Here is a 15920-nt window from a genome sequence, read left to right on the forward strand (position 1 = left end):
TTTTGGTGCCGGGTCCTTGAGCTTGCAAGGCAGGCCACCGAACCACTGAGCTAAATCCCTGGCCCTCTTAGTAATAATTTTAACCAGAGACATGAAAGATTTGTACATTGAAAACTGTATGGCACTATTTAAAGAAAGTATACAGGCCACAACTGTTCATGAATTGGAAGGTTTAATATTGTAAAAATTTCCATATTTCCCCAGTCCATCAAAATTGCAATGGTATTTCTCATGGATATAGGAAAAAATAATCCTAGAACTCATGGAATCACATAAAACTCCAAATACCTAAGGCATTCCATGAGCAAATGAACAAAGCTAGAGGCTTCATGCTACCAGATTCCAAACTATACTATGACATAATACTAAATAAAACAGCATGGTAAGACATAATAGTTAAAACAACATGGTACTGGCATAAAAATAGACTTCTCAACCAATGAAACAAAATGGCCTGGAAAAGAACCCACATCTTTACATGAGTTGATTTTTTAATATACACTGCTAAAAGATAGTCTATTCACTGAACAAGCTCAGGAAACTGGATCTCCAAATTAAAAAATGAAATCAAACCCTCATGTCACATCACATCCAAAATCAATTCCAAATAGGCTAAAGACTTAAACATAAAACTCAAAACCATACATCTATTAGAAAAAAAAAAACAGAGGAAAAGCTACATTCATATAGGCAATTATGTTTTTATTTGACCTAAAAAATATAGCCACCCCCCCAAAATGTAAATGCATGGCATTGCCTCCAAATTAAACCCTCTGCACATCAAGGAAGCAAAGGGAAGAGATAGCCAGTTGAGGAGAAGAAAATATTTGCAAGTCATATATCTGACAAGGGATTACTATCCAAAATATATAAATAGCTGCAACTTAAAACCACAATGAGATATTACTTCATATTTACTGTATGAGTATTGACAGACAAAAGAAGTGCTGGTTAGAATGAGAACAGGGAATGTTTATAGTATTGTTGGGGGGAATGTAAGTTACAACAGCTGTGAAGAAAATCATGCTAGAGGTTGTCAAAACTAAAATTCAACTACTATCTTACCCAGAAACCCCTTTGTTGTTATTTACCCAAAAGACTTGAAATCAACATATTGAAGGAGTATCTGCATTTTTACATGCCCTGCAACACTACTCATAATGACTAAAGGGTGGAACAAAATTAAGTGTCCATTAAAGGATAAATGAAGAAATTTTGTGCAAAATTTGTGCAATTTGTACAAGAAAATTTATACAAGATTGAACAGTATTTGGCCTTTTAATAAGAAAAATATTATTTGTGATAATGGGTGGATTTAGAGAACATTAAGCTAAGTAATATAAACCAAATACAAAATGACAGATGCTGTATTTTTCTCACTTGTAGTTGGAGTCTAAAACAATTTATCTCATGAAATCAGATAGAAGGATGGTGGTTACCAGAGGCTAGAAATTGGAAGGAATGGAGAAAGGGGATGACCCTCAGAGAGGAGTTCTGTCTGATAATGTTTTTGGAATCAAATGCACAGTATGGTGAATATAGCTAATAGCGAAGCTCTGCCTACATCGTTGCAGAAAGTATCTAATATATTCATCACAAGAAAATATAAATATTTCAAGAGATAGCTAGCTAATTAGTTTGGTTTAGTATTTTGCCATGGCCTGCACAACTCAAGGGTCCAGGGAGTGAGAATTGATGGTGGGAGATTAAGAAAAGACGGAGAGAAATATGGTGGGGTCAGTTGGGGCTCTAACTCCCGATGGGAGAAAAGACCCCAGGCAAATGCAGCAAGGTTTATTTATAGTGGTAGAGATAAGGGAAATGCAGGGGAAGGTAAAAGAGGTTGGTCTACAGCTGGAGCCAGGAAAGTAGCTAAGTAAAGTCTGCAGGACATCAAACTTGGTTTCCCAAAGAATGGGTGGGGAGGAAGACAGTGCTCTTCTGGCCAGACCTTGCTCCACGTCGCCTCCTTGTGGCCTGTTCTCCTCCTGCAGGGCCCTGCCTCCTCTAAGGCAGCAGGTGAGTGAGCCCTGGTCATAGTGGTCTGCAGCACCATAGTCCCAGCAGTATTTCCACTGTGTTTTCAAAAATCATGCCATCACTTTGTATACTCTCAGTATGTAATAAAATTTTAAAAATTAAAAAATACTACCAAGAACCAATGCTATCTTAACTGTATCTTAGAATATGTGAAGGAATAGGCTAATCAAGTGAGAGATGAGAAGTTTCTGGCAGAGAGAACAGCATAAGAAAAGGTCCAGAGATGAGTTACAGTGTGGTTTGTACAGAGCAAAGCCAGCTGTTAAGCTCAATGTTCATATAAGCAAATATATGAGATGAAAATAAGACAAATTTAAGCGCTATACCATTACCATCTTGCTTAAATGATAAAGCTTTGTCTACTCTCTTCAAATAAACTGATGATATCTGAAGAAAGTGAGCATTTTTCAGTCTCAGTTTACTTTCTTCCCTATCTCCATTAACCAAGAGATTATAATAATCCCTAAGTCAGACCAATATTCTCTGGTTGATGTTTAGGAGCTAGACTTGAATTATGTTGTGATACTTACCTTCCCATCCCCTTGCCCCAAACCTCTGGATCTTAGAGAAATTGCCTTGTAAATCGCTTAGTTGCTGTCTTCATGGCTACATATTTGACAACATAGTTGAGATTATATATATGTGAAACATCTTCATCCCCAGGCAGCAGACTATCCCAGCAGCCTTTTCTGCTTTGCCTGGGATTCCATGAAAGCAGACGACATCTAGACTTAATCTCTTATGGCCTTAGATCAGGGCCAGTCTCATGGTCACCAGTACTGATATGGTCACCTGGTGTCAATACGAACTTATCACCCTAAAGTGGATTCCTAGAGATCCGGATCTCAGGTGCCATCACCATGATTAAGGCCATTCAATTTTCCTTCTTGCTTTCTTTGTTCTAACTTTCTGTTTAATGTCCCTAGCATATCTTTCTTGCCTCAGGGATTTTAATATGAGTTCTTCTTCTCCCCATGACTAATTTCCTCCTTCTGTGGCACTATGGCATTATCATATCACAGTGTTTGGTTCTCTTAGCCACTTCTAGTCTGCACTTACCTTCTGCCTCATAAACTGAAATATTCACTTCCGTAGTTCTCTGGCTAGTCTAGTGCCAGGCACAGAGCTGGTATATGATAAATATTAAATAAGTAAATGCTTACATGACTTTAAAAAGTAATGTCTCTTTTCAATGGCTTAGTAATTTTTCAAAGACAAAGCAGAATTAACAAGTCAGAAATATAAAGACATCAAATTTTAGTTGGTGTGTCTGAATTATTAATTTTAACCATTCAATATAAATATATAATTTTTGAAGTAATAAACCAGAACTCCATTTTATTAACTCACTAACTAAAAGTTGCTAAACATTGCCTTGACATTTAACAGTATATAACTATCAAGTTATAGTTGACTTTATCTTGACATTGAAGTTTTTCTAATTGAGTACCCTGATTAGCTTCTCAATATTAACTATTACATTATTAGTCTTCTCTTTTACTCAAAAGTGGAACTTGATCAAGTAATCATAAATTTTGTAAGTGAAATTTGTTGTAAGAATATGTAAAAAAATTAAATATCCAGAAGAAAGTTAAATAATTGCATATGACCTTAATGAAACATTATTTAGCAATCTATAGTGCATAATATAAATACTATCCAGCTGTAGAGAAAGAGCTTGAAATATAATGTGAACTGAAAATAACAGAACACAATTATGGAAACATATAGCTATGGAGTTGCAGATGAAAAGACAATATGTAAGTAAGAAGATGATATGTGAATTTTGAGAGGACTCAGTATGTCTTAAATGCAAATTTTGGGAGAATATGTGTATATTGGATATCAATTACTATAATATACAGAGGTATGAAAGGTTTATTGAAATATAAACTATTTAGATTAACAGAGCAAATTATTGTATGCCTTGTTTATTGCCACTGACAATGAAAGCCTGTTTGTTATTGAAAATATTTTGCTTGTATTATGATTCTAGAAGAAGCCCCAGGTCAATTTATGTTACATTACATAGGGACACATTTGTTTGATGGGCAGTCCATATTAGAAACACACAATTAGAGATAACAAAGTGAAAACACCCAAATTGCAGTTTTCTAACAGGTGAAATGTTTTCAACTAACTTGTTTCTTTCAGTTATTTTTTTTTTTTATGTGACTGTTCTGTTTTTACAGCTGACATGCTAAGGACTCTGTGTTTTTCCCATGTAACATCATTTGTAAGCCTTTATTTCCTAATTCATGGTGATCATTTTAATTACTGCATAAAGAAGGCATTCTTAGAGGAAAATGTAATTACTCTTGAATTCTTAAAATGCAGGAACAAAGGAGTAATTTTTCCTGAACTTCCTTTGTCTGCAGATTGTGTACTTTATGACTTTGCACACGAGACTGTCATCACCTGATAACGTTTCCATTTGAGTAGTAACATGATAACACAAAGTGCAAGAGGAACTAGGCTTTAGATGACAATCACATCATTTAATATCTGCTTATTGTTTCTACAGGGGAATTCTGGCCTGGGATTCAGTATTGCTGGGGGAACAGATAATCCCCACATTGGAGATGACCCTGGCATATTTATTACAAAGATTATACCAGGAGGTGCTGCAGCAGAGGATGGCAGACTCAGGTAAAGATCTGAAACATTGGAATTATTTGGCAAACTGATCTGCTGTGTCAATGAGATACATTTGTATCTTTCAAAAATAATAGTTATGCAAAACTTCTGAGTTTGAAGGAGAAGGTTGTCAAAGCAAGTATTCTCTATCGACTTTGCAGATCTCTTGCTATTTACTGAATTTCAACTAGTATTCAATTTATGTTTGTTGACAGCTCCCAAATGTGACATTGGAAAAGGAATTTTGAGGAGGGGATACGGACATATCTCTTGTTCTTGTGGGACCTTCAGTCTTCTTTGGAAGAATAATTATATGAATTAAAGAACACATATTAAATATAGAAACAATACCCTTGTGTTAGTCAGCTGAGACAAAATATCTGACACCCAAAGTTAAAAGGGAAAAGGTTTGCTTGGCTGACAGTTTGTAGAGGTTTCAGCCCATAATTGGCTGGCTCCAAAGAAGAGTCAAACATAGCAGAAGGGCATCACAGAGAAGAAGCAGTTCATGGCACCCACACAATAGCAAAGGCAACAAGGGAAATTTAACACCCTTTTTCTGCCCCTCTTATCTTATCCAGATTACCAGGATTAGGGCAGTACCAAGCCAATCAGTGTACCGGTTTAGTAATCACACTCCTTTAATCCCAACATCACACACTGTGGATTCAGCCACCTCTGAAAAATTCACCTATGCCTGCACAAGGCTTTGTGGGCACACCTAGACCTAAACCATAACACTATAAGGAGTAATTTGAGACCTTGTTTCAAAAAACTAAAAAAAAAACAAAAAAAACAAAAAAAACAAAAACAAAAAACAACTACATGGTCATGGTGAGTTTAAGTGTGTGGAGCAGAACCAGATACTGCTTGATAACACAGTAACATCTGCTTGAGCCATTCTCCTCTCTCTAAAAACACCTAGAGAAATTTGGGAAAATAAGAATCACTCCCATGAGCCAGTTAGTAAATAATATAAAATGCTATCAAAGGTTTAAAACATTAGCTGAAAGGCTCAAAAACTTGGGGTTCAAAAATTATCAGAGATCCCTTAGGGAGAGTGATATATATCTAATGCCATTTTAACACTCCCGCTGGATTTAAAATATCATTAGACCAAGGAGATACATCTATATGTGGAGACCTATGGCTCAATAAAGTTTTGCCCAGTGGATGAGTTTGAATGAATATAAATAAGAAGAGAAAGGAAAGGAGGATACATTTACAGGGGCATAGGTAAGATATGTTAAAGAAGCTACTCTCGTGACACTCAGTAAAGACTGTAAGCAAGACCTTCTTCAGGAAGGAGTACTACACAGGAGAGTGTGCAGTAGGGGAAAGAGAGTGCATAACTCTTAAGAGTAAGAACAAGTAGGCACGGATAGCCAAGTGAAGGGGTTAGGGTCAGTGGGCAGAGAATTACTAGGAGAAAATATCAAGAATAAATGGGAAGGCCGGGGATTTAGCACAGTGGTTCTGCCACCTGCTTCACAAGAGCAAGGTCTTGAGTTCGATCCCCGATATAAAAAAACAAAACAAAACAAAAAAGAATAAATGGGATTGTAACTAAAAGGACTTGATAAGATTCTGATTGAAGACAAGCCATGGTGATGAGACACTGAGGGTGGAGTGTGAGGAAATTGATCAGATACCAATGGTAGTATGAGGACTGTACCTAAACAGACTCAGCAGGGTTCTTAAAACTGCTTAAAGAGCCTATTTAGTGCTCTAACTGCACTAACAGTGCTTAATGTTTGAGGCCCTAGTGGAGAAGAGGGCTCAGAAAAATGGAAGTCCTTGTGGTCAAGAGGTGGCCGTGTCAGAGAACACGACCAAATCCCGTAAGTTACAATGACTTGAGCTTTTCTGGAGTTGCATTGAGGAGTGTGACCCAAGTGACAGAAATGTAGACTGCACAGCCCTGCTTTACTCTGTGTTTTCATAAAGCAAGAATAATCTAGTTTGGCGTTTTTCCTAGGAAGCACTCACAGGCACTCATTCTCGATCCACTTGTGATACACTGATTATTGTTAGGAGTTGTACATTTGCAGCTCACTGAGGAGAGTCACGTTGGGTTTTCCAGGTACATGTGTGTATCTCCTGTCAATAAGAAAAGACACCCATGCTATTTGGAAATGCAAGTTCCAAATAGTCAGAAAGGGGAGTATATTCGCTAATGCCAAACCATTTTTATAGAAATTCCACTTTTAAAGTTTAGAAATCAACTTGTTACAGTATAATTCAGAAATGGATGGAATATGGTCATCATTTCAAGCCACTCTCTTTACCTGCATACAGAGGATTCTCCATCCCTTAACAAATGCTGGCTTAGGTTCAGGATAGAAGAGATTTGACATTACATGCTTCTTCTACAATTAAAAAAAATAACATCTCTGAGAATGTCACCAATCTTTTTTGCAAACATGGATGGACAATCTCATGTCTGTAAAGACAAAAGAAACTTCTGCTGTCCTGGATGTTTCATTTGAGAGTTGTAAAGACAATAGTCATCAGATTATTGTAACATTGATTAAGCTTTTATTATAGGGGACGTTATGAATTTTCCACATAGTCACAATTTCCTATACTCTGACTTTATTCTGACTTCAGTTCTGTTTCCTGGATATGATACCACCTGCTAGGGTTGTACAACTAAAATTCTTGCAAATTTCTTTACAATGGCCCTAACTGAAGCAATAAAATACACCTACTTTCCATTCCACATTATAACTTTTTGGCTATGTGAGAGCAGCTGTTGAATCTTTACTTTATTTTGACAGATCCTTGATAGTACTGCTAAGACTCCCCCCCTCGTTACGGTTTTCTGCCATGTACTTGAATGGCTTAGGGACATCTAACTGTTCAAGAATAACTTTTAGTTGAAAATTTGGCATCTCACAACATCAAGTACAGATTTTAAGAACTTGGTAGTTGATCTAGCCCATATTCAATGATACAGAGGAAATACTGAGTCTCAGAAGAATGATACCCTGAGGCATAATGCATTCGGAGATCTACGTTAGCTAGAATCCAGGTATGTTGACTCAAATAGTGAACATTTTAAATTAGCATATATACATAGTATACTCGTTAGAGTTCTCTAGGGGGAATGGAATCAAAACAAAATATATGCATAATTATGTAAGGAGATATATTAGGTAGGTTTATAGGATCAGAGATAGAAGAATTAACAATGGCCAACTGCATGCTGGACAGCAAGAGGATCCAGCAGCTTCTCAGCCCAAGATGATGAAAGCTCCAGGGCAAAAGGGATTGAGGATATAGCACCAGTCCAAAGACCAAAGGCCTGGAAATTCTCTGTAGAGTTACAACTATGAGTCTGTATTGAAGGGCTGAGGAAAATGTAGACCAGTGTCCAAAGTGACTGGAAAGACTAGAACCCTTCAGAAGCAGGCATATTTCCTCTTTCCCCTTTTTTATTTCATCCAAGCTACAAGTCTACTGCTTGGTGCCACTATATCTGGGTTGAGCCTCTCAGTTTGCTGGGCTCTGTTTCTGTCAACCACAGACACACCCAAAACTGCACTCCACTAATCTACTAGGTGTTTCTTAATCCATTAAGTTGATGTGTTGTGATTTACAGCCATTTTTGTAATGCTCAGGCCCCAGCTAAGCCAATCTAAATTTTGTCTCAGTGTGAAAGGAATCGTATCCTCAGTGTGAGGATAGATTAGTAAAAGTCTGAGAAGTACTTCTTAATCTCACTATTAGTTCATGAAGGTATGGGAGCAAAACATAATAAAAAATTCTGGAAAGACATAGGTTCTAATGTCTATGTACTAATATAATTGGCCTTATATAAATTAAAAACTCTTAGTCACTACTTTCTTATCTGTAAAATGGTGATAAAATAATCAATGTTAATGAGATATTCTGAGGATTCAGTGAGGTCTTAATTCCTTAGCTATGTCAGACATACAGTAGATGCTCCATAAATTTTACCTTTCCTCCTTAACTGCCCCCCAATAACCTATCTTCCCTTTCTTGTTTTTTTTTTTCTGTTCCCTTTCCCTGCATCTCTTACACACTTTCTTTAGTCTCCTCTTACTTTCTACCTCTTTCCCTAAGCTTTGTGTTCTGTCTGTTCACACCTATTTTTTCTGTCATATTCTGACATAGAATTAAGAACCATTTAAAAAATGGGTGTTCCTTTAAAATGCTAAATTTGTAGTGATTTTCTAGGCACCAACAGACCATGAATTTATACATAATTCTAAGAATCCTGGATCTGATCATGAAGAGCTTTCTTGTGCATGCTAAATTATACCCAAAATAAAGGGAGACTGTAGGATTATGACACAAAGTGAGAAGTGACTTTCTCCCTAAATAGACCAGACTCCAACATGAGCTCCTGTGTCAGTGGTTGTCACAGAAAAGATATATAAGGGGAAATAAGCATAACACTTGGAGTTAGTGGGTCTGGATTTCAAGTTCTACTTCATACTTATGTTACTTTGGGCTTCTTTTTAATTTGGCTGTTGTCTAGTTGACTTGTTGTACACTGGAAATAAGAGTATATGTATCAGGGACCTATAAGAAAGATTATGTGAAAGGGTGAGTGTAGAGGAGCTGTGTGAAATGTGAGACCCCCAACAACTCAGTTGCCTGTAGAACTAGACAAGTAGCAGAATGCTGAACCTGAGCCACAAGTCTGGCCTCCAGGAATGGTCATTAGGGTGTGCAAAATTAATAAAGTGACCCTCAGTAATCATATCCCTGTGTAATCCCTTACTTTCACCAAAAATGTTGGAGAAAGCCTGTCTTACAATATGCTATGAGAGATTTATGTACTTGGACATATAATTTAGGACTATTTTCTAAGATAAACAATGGCATGTGCTTTTTTTTCCCTTTTGCATTTGCTTGGTCAACTTGATTTGACTTGATAGAACTTTTTTAAACTGTTACTAGTCATTAATATTTTGTTTTTTAAATGTAGCCGTTAAAATTTGATAGCATTATTTATCTTCAAAAATAGAAACCTTTTTGGAAAGAATATTGTTTTCCTTTCAAGGATAATAGATATATTTCCATGTTTAGAAGAATGATTTTTATTTCTGCCCTGTACCTGAGTCACAAAAATTCCCTCCATGTAGCTTGAAGGCCTTAGATTGTCACAGACCAATGCTATATGTCATCCCGAGGAAGAGCTAACACACGATGTCCTCCACTCTGCAATGCAGTGATGACATTTTGCACAACACTGCATTTATTAAACCCATCCACAGCACAAAGGCAAAGTATAGAAGAAAGCATAAAAGGTGGCTGCTTGCCAGTTTCTTGATAAGTGGCACAATTTAATCTCCTAGCCCTCAACACGATCATTGCTACTCTAGGATAAAATGAAAAAAAACTGTTTTATTTTCTTTAAGGCCATTGCTCTATTTATTACTTCTGTTTACAGGTAAAGTTGGTTTTGTCCTTATAAAAGTCAAGACAGCATAGGCACTCCCTTCAAACAAGGGTTGTATTGATTATAGTGAGGTTTGACTACACTGACAAGGTGAAAAGTTGAAGACTGATATTTCAAGAATGCATTCCCTGTAGATAAGCAACAGCATTATTCTTTTGACTGTCCACTCACAACTCATTTCATTAAAGTTTAGATTCACCAATGAGTTACAGATAAGAACAAGAGAAAATGGAAGAAGATGGAAAGAAATAGGAAATAGGGAAAGAAAGAAGACAAAAGGTTGGTGTAATCATCAGGAAGTAAAAACAGCATAGAAGTTGGAATTAGAGACAATAGTCCTCAATTTGTTTTTATTTTTTCTGTGCAAATGAGAAGTACCAAGAAGGAAAAGGGCAACTTCCAGGCATCACAACATAAAACTTCTTCTAAAAAGCCACTTTCAGATAATTTAAAGAAATAAAAGATGTCCAATAAGTCAAATAGCATAAAAGATTACTAAATTCTTCAACTACTGAATTCTCCATGTTCCTTTCCTTGTTGAACTTTGAGGAGTTTAGGTAATTGAAAAGGAAGCCTCATGAATCACCATGACCAACCAATTTCTGCTGTTAACTGTTATGGTATTCATGGGATTGTGATCATGCTAAATTTTCCACTCAAAGTCAGAGACTTTTAGTGCTTTTATGCTATGTAAACATGTTTTTCATTGTTGTTTTGGACCAAATCAGGACATAAGCCCAACTATTTCTCTGAATGAGAAGACCAGTGTGAATGTCACCAGCACTCTCCTTAGAAAGATAAGTAGTTGCGATCTGAGTGAACTCGTTGTCATGGTTTATTTCCTTCCACTTCTGCCCATGAAGATGAAATGGGGAAAAGGAAACAGTGCACTCTGCTTTGGTTTCCCTCTGATTTGTATTATCATCATTAAATGTATTGCCAACATACTTGGACAAGAAGAAAATCTCATATGAAGCGGTTCTGTGGTGACAGGCAATGACAAACCCTCAACAATTTAGGAATACACAAGAAAATTTCCAACAAAGAACAATGTCAGCTGTATGTCTGGTAGAATGTCAGTAGTCTTTCAGAGCCCAAAAGATATGTCTAGGAATTTTTCAATTTTGCTCAACTATCATGTATTCTGATAAGAAAAAATCTTGTGTTATTTACCTGAAATACTATTGTGGTGAAAATGCCCTGCTTTGTTTTGTTTCCCCAGAGAAGTGTTTTAAAATTTCTGAATATCCAGATGTAAAAGAATGAAGTTGGCTTCTACCTTAAACCATATGCAAAGAATTAAAGTGTATCATACCCCTAACTTATAAGATAGAACTATGAAAATCTTTAAACTTAAGGAGTAAATTTTTCTGATCTTGAATTAGTCCGTGCTTTCTTTATGACAATGAAAGCACAAACAATATGGAAAAAGGATATATAAATTAGACTTCATCTAAAAATATTTCTGCTTTAAAAAAATACCAGAAGAAAGTTGACAACCCCAAATAGAGAAGTGCTTGCAAATAAAGAAGTTCTGTAACTCAACAATAAAAATACAACACAGTTTAAAAGTAGAAGTATTTTGTATTAGTTGTCTATTACTGCTGTAACAAATTACCACAAACATGTGACTTAAAGTAACAGAAATTTATTATCTTTTGTTTTGGAGGTCAGAGTCTAGTATCAGAGTCACTGAGATAAACTCTAGATGTTGGCACAATAGATTTAAAACTCTACAAAAGAATTTATTTCATTCACTTTTCCCAGCTTCGAAAGGCTACCTGCATTCTGTAGCTCATAAATGATCCACTCAACCTTCACTTTCACCTTCATGTCTCTTCTCTGACTCCAACTCCACTGCTCCTTCTTACAAGGACTTTTGATTACATTGGACAAGTCCAAATAATCCAGGGAAATCTCTCCATCTTCATATCCTGAATTTAATTACACTTGGGATGTCTTGTTTGTCATATAAAGTCTAAACTTTAACTATTTTTAAATAGTTCAGAATGCTATTACCATGATCAAAACATCAACACAAGATCTTGAAGATGAGGGGAGGCAGTATTCAACTTATCACATAATTGAGTACACATTTTTTTCAAAGAAGTTAAACAAAAATGGCCAGTGCACACATAAAAAGTTACTCAACATCATTATTCATTAGAGAACTACAAATCAAAACAATAACTCAATATTAATGTACATAGAGTAGGATAGTTAAAATCAGAAAGATGGATAATAAGTGTTAGCAAGGATATGAGCAAATGCCCTCAGCATTGCTAGTGAGAATGTAAATGGTGTAACCACTTGGAAAAAAAGTCCATTAAATAGCTGAAAAGAATTATCATAGTTCTAGATATGTACCCAAGATCTTTAAAAACATATGTCCATGCTAATATTTGTACGTTTGTGTCTGTAGCAAAATTGTTAACAGTCAAAAATGGAAAGAAAATTCAAATGCCCATCAATAGATCAGTTTATCTGTACAATGGAATATTATATATCCATAGAAGTCCTGACAAATCCTGCAACATTGATGAACCCTGAAAACATTATACTAAGTTAAGCCAGATACAAAAGGCCAATATTGTACAATTTTATCTACATGAAATGCTGAAATAGAGAAATCCTCTTAGATAGAAAATAGTTTAGTGGTTGCTAAGGCTGGAAATGGATGTGAGGTTTCTTTTGGGCGTGATGAAAATGTTCTGAAATTAGATAGTACTGATTACACAACTCTGTGGGTATACTAAAAAAATCACCCAGTTATAAACTGTAAAACAACAAATTGTAAAGTATGTGAATTATATTTCACTAAAGCTGTTACAAAAATGTTGCATTTTCTACTTACCAATCTGAGAGACTTTCCCCACCTGATTTCAAAAGCACACAAGGTGTGATATCCTTATCTACTTAAGGATACTCATGTAATTAATTGAAGTTCTTGAAGCTCTTCACCAAGTTCTTGAATCCATTCACTAAGTAGAGGACATCTTTGGTCTGGGGCTCCATGTCTGTGTGGTGCAAGTAACCTTTAAGACACTGAATATTATACCAAGCTTCTTTCTATGTCTTATCATGCAAGCAGATATTTGACCTTCTATCCCAGTTGCTAAAATACCAATACTGCATAAAAATTATCTGCTAATAACATTTCTGTTTTCAAATGCTATAAATAAGTTACTGACTCATTTTAAAACTCAGCATTAATTCATACTGTGTTTTCTATGGTCTGGTTACCCAGCTGCACTCAGGAAAGAAGAATAACATATTAATTCCTCATAAAGGATTGATCAAACATAGATGTGGTGGTTTGTATCACCTAAGGTTGGTTTCATGTGGCTCTATGAATTCGGATGTAATTCTCACTCCCATGAGTAGAGAGCAATTTCTGGCATTCTTTGTAGGTCTAGACCTAAAATTCAAGCTCAAATTGAAGGCCAACTAGAATCACTGAACTGCTCTAATAAAGGCAAGAGATCTCAGGACCTCTGCCACTAACTAGCTGTGAGACCCTGGGAAGGTTACAGAACCTCCTCGACCTTAGCATATTTATCCATAAAATAAGCACTGTAAAAGATCTTTGGAAATTTCTAGTTTTAAAAGAATATCCTAGGGGCTGGGGATTTAGCTCAGTGGTGCCACCACCTGCCTTGCAAGTGCAAGATCCTGAGTTTGATCCTTGGTACCAAAAAACAAAACAAAACAAAACAAAAAACCCTATTCTGACAGTTTGGGACAGCTTGAAAAGTTCGGAATGCTGTTACCATAACCAAAACATCAGCTCTTTGAGTCTGTAGTTCTGAGAAGATCCACTCCTCCTTATATTTTTATACAAAAGAACTGATTGCAACTCTAAAAGCAAATAACAGATTTGTTTTATTTCTAACAGTCTCTCAAGAAAACATCTTGTCATTCTCATATTCTGAAACATTTGATCTTGATTATAGCAAATATCTATTTGGGATCTAGACCAAAACAAAATGGTAGGGGGAAGGGGAAAAAGATACTCAGATTATCTGCACATTTCTAAGTCAGAGGTAGTCCTAGTTATTTTCAAGACTTGGTTTTCCTAAGCCATTATATAATTATTTAGAAAAGACTATAATATGCTAATATGCTATAATATGCTAGCATCAGGTCACTGTAAATTGGTTTACCAGTCAGATGCCAAAATCGCAATGGTGGTAGAGATCCTGTCAAAAAGAAAAGCAGAGCGGAGCGGTAGTTAAACTGGCAGAATAGGATTTTTCTTTTTTCAGTAACTGCTGCAGCAAGGGAAGGGAGAGTTGATACAGAAAAGAGCTCAATTCTAAAGACAATCTGGGGAAGAGGGGACTTATAAAAAAGAAACAGGATCAAATTCAGTAAGTAGAAAACTACTAAGAAGAAACTTCAGGGGTAAAGAGAGATTCTTCCTAAATGGACCTGACAGGATTATTGCTAAAGGCAGGCCAGGGTTATCAGATAAGAAGGGTAGGAGATTCTCTCTAAACTGCCTTAGCAGGATTCTTGTTAAAACTGAGCAAAGCTGGGCTGGCAAGGGTAGACACTGAAGCCCAAGGTCAAAGCCTGCTAGGAAAGGGGCTGAGAGGAGCGAGACTGAAATGTGGTTAAAGAGAGTCATTATCACTACATAATCATTCACTGAGGTCAAAGAGGGGAAGCTGCAGGCCCACCCTGACATTTGAAAAAGTAGTAGCAATGGTAGAAAGACTCTCATATATCACCTGAGGTCCTTCAAACCAAGCAATCTTTGTTCACAGGGTATCCTCCTCTCTCTCCAGCTCCTACCCTCACCTCCACCTCAGAAAACACAGGATCCTTTAGGTTCCCAGAGGAAGCTGAAATTGGAAAGCCTCTGCAGAAATTAGATTTGTTAAACTCCTGAGGGTTCTACTTCAAAGAATTTTAGGACAGCAAGGGGAGATCTCAGGTCCCTCAGTCACACCCTTCTTTTCCTAGCTACAGCTCCTTCCTTTACCGTGAGGCGCTCTGACTCCATGTCTATGACACTACAACTTCCACACCCCAGCTTCATTTACTTCTTTTTTATTATTGAGTTTATTGGTACATTCTAGGTATACAGTACAGTTACATTCATCATTGGGATCTTGTATCTCTATATGACAGGTCTTGGTTCTCATTTTTCCCCCTTGTCCCTGCCCTCCCTTCACCCCCTCCTCCCCATTTACAAATACTTTATTTCCATTTTGTCATTTTCTTATATTTTTCCCTTATTCCCTTTCCCCTACCCTTCCCACTTTCCCTACATCTTTAGCCCCTTTCTTCCTATTTAACATTGTCAATTATCTCATTAGGATCTTATGTTCTATTATAGCTTTTCACACCAGAGAAACTATTTGGTACTTATACATGTGTGACTTATTCATATCACTTAGGAGTATATCCTCAATATATATCCATTTTCCTATGAATAAATCTAATTTCTCATTCTTCATGGCTGAGTAGTATTGCATTTTATAGAAAAACCACATCTTTATCCAATCTCCAACTGATGGGCAAATGGGCTGTTTCCAAGTTTTAGCCATTACAAACTGTGCTGCTATGAGCATGAGTGTGCATATATCACTGTGATATGATTCTTTGAATTCTTTTGGAAAGATACCCAGCAGAGGGATGACTGGGTCAAATGGAACCTCTAGTCCTATTTCTTTGAGGTATCTCCATATTGACTTCCATAGTGGTTGCACCATTCTGCACTCCCACCAACAATGGAGAAGGGTTCCTTTCTCCCCACAACCCCACCAACATTTGTTATTGTGTGATTTCTTGATAGCAGCCA

The 15920-nt window shown here is 36.5% G+C and overlaps 1 protein-coding gene across 1 annotated transcript in view; it reads left to right on the top strand.

The window, feature by feature from the left end:
• The window catches only part of LOC117283894 (disks large homolog 4-like), a 52760-nt gene that overhangs the window by 12662 nt on the left and 24178 nt on the right, over nucleotides 1-15920 (top strand). The window contains exon 3 of the mRNA XM_033757762.1: nucleotides 4565-4689. Within this exon, the coding sequence (XP_033613653.1) occupies nucleotides 4565-4689 (125 nt within the window). The remainder of the gene's footprint in view (nucleotides 1-4564; nucleotides 4690-15920) is intronic.

Source organism: Fukomys damarensis, unplaced genomic scaffold, assembly GCF_012274545.1.
Source record: "Fukomys damarensis isolate Sample0158 unplaced genomic scaffold, DMR_v1.0_HiC HiC_scaffold_32, whole genome shotgun sequence".
NCBI classification, from domain to species: Eukaryota; Metazoa; Chordata; class Mammalia; order Rodentia; family Bathyergidae; genus Fukomys; species Fukomys damarensis.